This window comes from Pelophylax lessonae (assembly GCF_965119305.1).
Source record: "Pelophylax lessonae genome assembly, chromosome: 11".
Taxonomy (NCBI): Eukaryota; Metazoa; Chordata; class Amphibia; order Anura; family Ranidae; genus Pelophylax; species Pelophylax lessonae.
Genome location: NC_138778.1, coordinates 44,930,489 through 44,938,578, shown reverse-complemented (window position 1 = coordinate 44,938,578; position 8,090 = coordinate 44,930,489). Strand labels below are relative to the sequence as shown.

The following is an 8,090-nucleotide window of genomic DNA, read 5'->3' as shown; positions in this document are numbered from 1 at the left end:
TCGCACTACAAGTCGGCTCATCATGATCCGAATTGAATGCGACTTCCATTTAAATCAATGGGCTCCCATAGGGAACCATTGATTTTCACATAAAAAAAAAAATGTATGACATGGCTTAATGCTGTATAAGCAACGTTAGACAACGTTAAGAAGCCTTTAGCAGCAGCAGACGTTTTTACAGCTGTAACGCCGGTTCTCAGACCGCATTGGCCCTAGGGTTTTTTTGCAGCTGGAAAACACTTACAGCTTCAAAACGTCTGTGTGTACACGAGGCCATAAAATAACAGGGAGGGGTGTTTTTAAGCTGCAAAAAAAAACAAAACATCTGACGCTCCTAAAAGCAGCTGCAAAACCGTCCTGTGTGCATGAGGCCTAACAGGCTGGTGCTTAGTGGGTGTCTAAAGGAAATCTGCCCATTTGTCATCAGTATGAAATGGGAGTTTGGATGATGATTGCATCATGAATAAACCCACCGGATGACGGCAGTGGAAAATAACATTCACCGGTTTAACAGTATTGCAAACATTTCTTCCTTGTTCATCACATTCGCTTAAAACCTAGTGCAAGATCCAGACTGAGTCAGAGTGACTGCAGATAGCTGACTTTTGTATTATTTGGTATTTTTTCTGTTGTAGTGACTTCAAAGGAAAGATTTTATCATTCTTTCTAAAAGTAAACAGCCTCCAGTCCTGCACAGAAAATCCCAATGTTTGACATTATCCTTATAAGGGTATCCATAATGACCTAATCATGCAATCCAAGGCACTGCTTTCTGCTGTGTGCCATTAATAACTGAAATTCTAAATGTATCATTATCATATCTTAAAGTGGAACTAATTGTCTCTTCTGCAATAAAATAAACCGAACTGCCTACTTGCACCTATTTCTAGAATGAGCTGCACGCGTGCAGTGCCTGTGTGCTGGGATGACTGAACTCCTGCGCATGCACAGGAGTGACGTCTTCTCACACTGGCCAATCAAGACCACCACCCAGGAGAAGCTGGGGGGAGATGCAGGCATTGACAATAGTTTTTACTGATGTGGGACCATTGAAGCAGAGGTTTTGCAGACTTTAGTTCTGACTAAGGCCCAATAAAATTGAAACCCTTCGAAACAAAAATTAGGGAAAGTCTTAGACCCCTTTGAGATGAGCGAAATAAGTTATGCGGATCGGCCTGTTCAGCGGGGGATTTCTCCGCTGATCCCTGCTGAGCAGGCTGATGACAGGTCCATGTCTGCTCCACTATGCAGAGCGGACACGGACACAGACTGCTGTTCTATATGGTGCAGTCAGATGGAAACGGTCTGCCTGTCCATTTCCATTCCAACTGTCTTCTGATCCAATCTGCCGGATGGGTGGGAAATGGATCCCCATCCGTCTGTTTTTAGCTGATTGGATCGAATGCAGGTGGGTGTCATCATCTGCTGACATCCACCTCTCCATAGAGAATAAGTGGTGGCCAGATTGGGTCCACCTGAAAAACAGACAGGCCTTGCCCGATTGGTCCACTGGTGTGAAAGGGGTCTTACAGGTCATTTCAGCAATAGAGCAACCACAGGCATAGTAACACATTTGTCCTTTGCCAGCATGCAACAGGAGAGGATTGCTGCGCTCTGTGTGACAGCAGTAGTCTCTCTGCAACAGTCTGACACACCCCCTGTGCAGGTGGCATGAGCTTTACTCTAGTTCTAGTTCAGAGGGTGTGTCAGACAGTGTGAGACCGCTGCTCTCTTACAGATCATAGCACTCCTTTTCTGCAGCACACTGGTGGCAGACAGGAAGATTTACTTTAGTTCTGGCTGCTTTTTTACAAAAAAAAAAAAAAACATTTTCTACAACTTTTACTTTGATGCCCAAAAAGTTTATTTAATTGATTTAAAACGTAAGTTCAGTTGGGCATTAAGGGTTCATACACTATTATTGTCACCACTCTGAAAAGCGATCAACAATGGATCACTTTTGAGAGGCCGTTTGACAGGTGGCAAGGAAGCAATTTGTCAGTCGGACAGATGAAAATTTAGACTGAAAGGAGAAAAATCAACACAAGGGACACATCATATTAAGTGTAAGTTATGCCCCTTTTGCTGATTTTTATGTTTTTTATTTTTTAACTAAACTTAAATTGAGTGTAAAGTCTCCTTTAAAGACAAAACAAAAAAAAAAATATTTACCTGCTCTGTGCAGTTGGTTTTGCACAGAGTAGCCCAGAACCTCCTCTTCTCGGGTCCCTCTTCCGCTCTTCTAGCCCCTTCCTCCTGTTGAGTGCCCCCACAGCAAGCAGCTTGCTATGGGGGTACCCGAGCCGAGTCCCAGCTCCCAGTGTCTATTCAGACACAGAGCCATGACCCGGCCCTCTCCCCTCTCTCCTGATTGGCTGAATGATTTTGATTGACAGCAATCGCACCGCGCTGCTGTCACAGCCAACGAGGAAGGGAGTCCCAGGCTGATTAGACACTCCTGCAATATCGCTGGATAAAGATGGGCACAGGTAAGTGGGCACATCTTTACACGGATCTTCCATCAACTTTGAAAGTACATATCGCAGAGGGATAGCACCTTCATTATTATTGTGGACTTTTTCCCAATTTTTTACATATATGTTTTTTATATATATAATACAATTTATGTAGCGCTGCTAGTGCGAATTTGTTCCTTCATATTAGGTTTGAGCAATCTTTGCACCTCTGAGAATATGTATTGATTTAATAGCAGCAGCTGTTTTATGAGTTTTATATTATTGATTGTTTGATTATATGTTTTAGCGCTGGGTGAGTGGGCTCAGTTTATAATTATACCTACTCTCTTTTTAATATCTGTTTTAATTTCTTGTTTGTAAGTATGATATTGTTTTTGATATTTAATAAATGGTTATGGTGGTAATGCGCCAGGCTGTGTTTTTTTTTGCAATGTATTGAAGATTACCCAGTCTGAGGAGGGCCGCATCGAGTAAAACATTACCTGCCAGAATCTCATATAAGGGTCCTGTGTTTGAGCGCTAGGGGTTTTAACATTTCTGTCTGAAAGACCTAAACAGACACATCTCCTTCCTTTTTCTGCAGTGCAAGTTTGTGTAAGGACACCTTAGCTGAGGAGTGTGGCTGATACTCAGCTCTGCCAGCTTAGAGCAATGGAGTCTAAGTGCTGGAACCAACATTTTCACTTAAATCTTTGAAGTGATCCATTTACAGTACTAGCAAAAATAATTCATTAAATATAATAACCTATAGGGGTACAGGGTTTTAAAGAGATTATATATATATATATATATATATATATATATATATATATATATATATACAGTATCTCACAAAAGTGAGTACACCCCTCACATTTTTGTAAATATTTTATTATATCTTTTCATGTGACAGTGTTTTCAACACTCAAGAAATGACACTTTGCTACAATGTGAAGTAGTGAGTGTACAGCTTGTATAACAGTGTACATTTGCTGTCCCCTCAAAATAACTCAACACACAAACATTAATGTCTAAACCACTGAACACAAAAGTGAGTACGCCCCTAAGTCGAAATGTCCAAATTGAGCCCAAAGTGTCAATATTTTGTGTGGGCACCATTATTTTCCAGCACTGCCTTAACCCTTTTGGGCATGGAGTTCACCTGAGCTTCACAGGTTGCCACTGGAGTCCTCTCCCACTCCTCAATGACGCCATCATGGAGCTGGTGGATGTTAGAGACCTTGCACTCCTCCACCTTCTGTTCGAGGATGCCCCACAGATGCTCAATAGGGCTTAGGTCTGGAGACATGCTTGGCCAGTCCATCACCTTTACCCTCAGCTTCTTTAGCAAGGCAGTGGTCATCTTAGAGGTGTGTTTGGGGTCATTATCATGTTGGAATACTGCCCTGTGGCCCAGTCTCTGAAGGGAGGGGATCATGCTCTGCTTCAGTATGTCACAGTACATGTTGGCATTCATGGTTCCCTCAATGAACTGTAGCTCCCCAGTGCCGGCAGCACTCATGCAGCCCCAGACCATGACACTCCTACCACCATGCTTGACTGTAGGCAAGACACACTTGTCTTTGTACTCCTCACCTGGTTGCTGCCACACATGCTTGACACCATCTGAACCAAATACGTTTATCTTGGTCTCATCGGACCACAGGAAATACAGTAGTTCCAGTAATCCATGTCCTTAGTCTGCTTGTCTTCAGCAAACTGTTTGCGGGCTTTCTTGTGCATCATCTTTAGAAGAGGCTTCCGTCTGTGATGACAGCCATGCAGACCAATTTGATGCAGTGCAGGGCATATGGTCTGAGCATTGACAGGCTGACCCCCCCATCCCTTCAACCTCTGCAGCATATGTCTATTTCCCAAAGACAAAGTCTGGATATAACGCTGTGCATGTGCACTCAACTTCTTTGGTCGATCATGGCAAAGCCAGTTCTGAGTGGAACCTGTTAAACCACTATATGGTCTTGGTCACTGTGCTGCAGCTCAGTTTCAGAGTCTTTGGAATCTTCTTACAGCCATCTTTATGTACAGCAACAATTATTTGAGAGAGCGATAATGCCAAATTTAACACACCTGCTCCCCATTTACGCCTGAGACCTTGTAACACTAACAAGTCACATGACACTGGGGAGGGAAAAATTACTAATTTGGCCCAATTTGGACATTTTGACTTAGGGGTGTACTCACTTTTGTTGCCAGCGGTTTAGACATTAGTGGCTGTGTGTTGAGTTATTTTGAGGGGACAGCAGATTTACACTGTTATACAAGCTGTACACTAACTACTTTACAGTGTAGCAAAGTGTCATTTCTTCAGTATTGTCACATGAAAAGATAAAATAAAATATTTACAAAAATGTGAGGGGTGTACTCACTTCTGTGAGATACTGTATATATATATATATATATATATATATTTATAAAATATACAGTTCTGTGTATATATATATATATATATATATATATGAAACCACTTGCTATATATATATATATATATATATATATATAGATATATATCTATCTATATCTATCTATCTATATATATATATATATATATTTATCTATATATCTATATATATATAGATATATATATCTATATCTATCTATATATATATATATATATTTATCTATATATCTATATATATATAGATATATATGTATATATATATATATATATATATATATATATATATATATATATATATTATAAAATCACTTATTTATGTCACCTAAAGTATACATGCAATTTACCCTACAACCCTACCTTGATGTATTCGATATACTGTGAAATAAAATACTGAACGTCCTCCTTGCTTGATTTCATCATTGTATAAAACACAATTTAAAATGTAATATTTTTTTCCTGTTTCACTGTAAGATACATTTCCAGGAGTGAACATTTCCTGGGGCTAAGCTCCAAAATTGAGCTGTCCTTAGAAACCAAAACTGTAATTGCCAAAGGGATGATTTGTAAGCAGAAGCTTGTAATCCAGTGTTTAACAAAATGCTGTTCCTGCTCAGCAGGCTGACTTTGTACGAATGAAGCTGGATTTGCATCAAGAGAGAATGTGAATAAAGAGTGATTTGAGGCGGAGGAAAGGAGGAGAAGAAAGAGGGGAGTAGAGTTAGTATACCGATTGAAGGAGAGACAGTGGGAGGGAAATGATAAGAGGAGGAGAGATGGTCAATAAGAAGATAGGAGAGCAGAGGAATACAATCGGGTCCAGGCTAGCTTGCCAACTGCTTCCATTCTACCTCTGCAATACTATCCTGGTCTAATTACTTCTCTCTTCTGAGCTGCCAAGAGACTCTGATTTTGCCTGAACTCTATGTACAGCTGAATACATCTGGAGCTACTGACTTCTGTTTGTTTGAGGACAAATTTTGGCTGCGTTTTCAGTGCAAAGCAAACACTCCACCGTCCCCTTGCTGTATGGGAAGGAACTAGCCTAATAATGCTCTTCAAAGAGTGATTGCGCTAAGCGTCTCTGTAAATCTCTTATCTGCATTTAGTGTTTGAATTGCTTTCAATTTGCCACAGAAATATCCTTGTTTGCTCAGGGCTCAAAATATTTACCTGTGGATGCATGCTTTGCAGCACCGATTACAGTGCGGATCAGAAAGATGTTCCTGTCCTTGAGTTAGGAATTGTACCTCTCGTCTTTTTGGCCTTGGATAGAGAAAGCTTCCCCAATGGATTCTTGACTTTTCTTGAGTTTGTGCTACATTTGTTTCTCCAATGCTTGAAAATACTTCTACCGCTTGGAATTGCACCATCTGCACCACCTCTCTGCTTGGGGATGTCTGTAAGATTTCCGTCATGGTGCTACTTATTGTGACAATCACAGTGGGAAATGTGCTGTGTCTTCTGGTCTTTGTGAGAACTAAGCATCTGAGAACCTCTCAGGGACTCCTGAAGACCTCTTTAGCTTTGGCAGACCTGGCAGTTGGAGTGCTGGTAGTGCCTTATTCTGTGTACGTGGAAGTAATGCGTCTTCTGTATGGGCTGGAAAATATTTCTAGAGCTGTCCAGTCAGACATTAATACCCAGATACCTTGTTTCATCATGGGTCCCATCTTTGCTGGCTGCACGTTTGTTTCCATCTCCACAATATTCTTGATGTCTGTTGAGAGGAGCATTGCTGTACTGAGACCTCTTCATAAGCGGGTTGTGATTACTAGAAGAAGGACCGGATTCCTCGCTGTGTTCTGCTGGATCTTCAGCTTTGTTTTTGCCATGGTGCCCTTGATCTCCAGTCGAAACTTAACTCTGGAGTACAACACATGTAGCAAGATGTGTACCTATGCCTTCATTGCTGTGCCACCAGAAGGTCCTGCCTTGAACATTATGCTCATCTTCCCAGCATTTGACTTTTCCTTGTTAGGAGGCACCTATGCAATAAATTTTATAACATTTGCAGCCATTAGGCAGTACAGCAGGGTCAGAAAGCAGCTAGAGGCAGACTCTCAGAGCACATGCAGCAAAGTTTCATTCTCGGACATAACAGCGGCCAAGACCATTGGAATCCTCACCTTTGCTTTCTCAGCCTCCTTTGGTCCCATTGCCGTGTTTGTAATGGGCAATGTCTTGGGGTATGACTGGTGTGAGTTTTCTTTCTATGCATTCTGGATCCTCACCTCCAACAGCTGTTGGAATGTGGTCATCTACAGCGCCCGTGACTTGAAATTCAGGCAAGGTGTCCGTGAACTGTTCAGCAGACAGGTGCTCAAGTCCCCAAGCCACCAGCCGAGACCTCAATGCACCGTTAAAGAGGATAGCTCCTCTCCTTGTGTAGCTGTTCTCAAAGAGATTTTCCGTCCAGAAACAGCTTGAATTAAGTTTATGTTCCCTGAAGAGTTTGGGGACCATTTTGAAAATCAAAAACTGTTAACTGGTTAATTTATGCAGTGCTTTGGACCAGAAGTTTGTTGAATGTTCAATAGATTTAGGTTCATGCATTACAGAGATTTTCCATCCAGAAACAGCTTGAATTAAGTTTATGTTCCCTGAAGAGTTGGGGGACCCTTTTGAAAATCAAAAACCGTTAACCGGTTAATTTATGCGGTGCTTTGGACCAGAAGTTTGTTGAATGTTCAATAGATTTAGGTTCATGCATTACAGAGGTTTTCCATCCAGAAACAGCGTGAATTAAGTTTATGTTCCCTGAAGGGTTGGGGGGCCGTTTTGACAATCAAAAACAGTTAACTGGTTAATATATGCTGAGCTCTGGACCAGAAGTTTGTTGAATGTTCAATAATAGATTTAGGTTCATGCATTACAGAGGTTCTTGGGGTACAGATTTGAGTCCCTTTGAGGTTTCAAATAATGTGATCAGACCATTAAACCTGCAGGCAAAGTTTAGGTAAAATCTTATGTTTTTTTTTTTTATTTATTCGTGTGAGCTGCTATAAAAAAAAAAAATCTTATTTATATTTAAGTTACTTGTATCCATTGTACCATTGTAGATATTTTAAGCATTTCCTAAATTAGAAATCTTCTCTAAAGATGGACACTCAGATGCTGCCATGGTATTGGTCAGTTTTGTTGAAGTCTAGATGAAATGCCTCAAGAGGATGAGCTGTACCATTGCTCAAGCACCATTAAAACCGGTGTCACATGTG

General features: G+C 41.0%; 1 protein-coding gene across 1 annotated transcript; it reads left to right on the top strand.

Annotated features, from left to right (window-relative positions):
* The first annotated feature begins 5,703 nt into the window (after window positions 1–5,703).
* On the top strand, window positions 5,704–7,797 carry LOC309566219 (adenosine receptor A3-like). Its single transcript, XM_082271320.1, has one exon. The coding sequence runs from the start codon at window positions 6,208–6,210 to the stop codon at window positions 7,300–7,302; it is 1,095 nt and encodes a 364-aa protein (XP_082127446.1). The 5' UTR covers window positions 5,704–6,207; the 3' UTR covers window positions 7,303–7,797.
* Window positions 7,798–8,090: the final 293 nt, after the last annotated feature.

Coding starts and splice junctions, on each gene's coding strand:
- LOC309566219 (XM_082271320.1), top strand. CDS start 6,208: ATGCTTGAAAATACTTCTACCGCTTGGAATTGCACCATCTGCACCACC.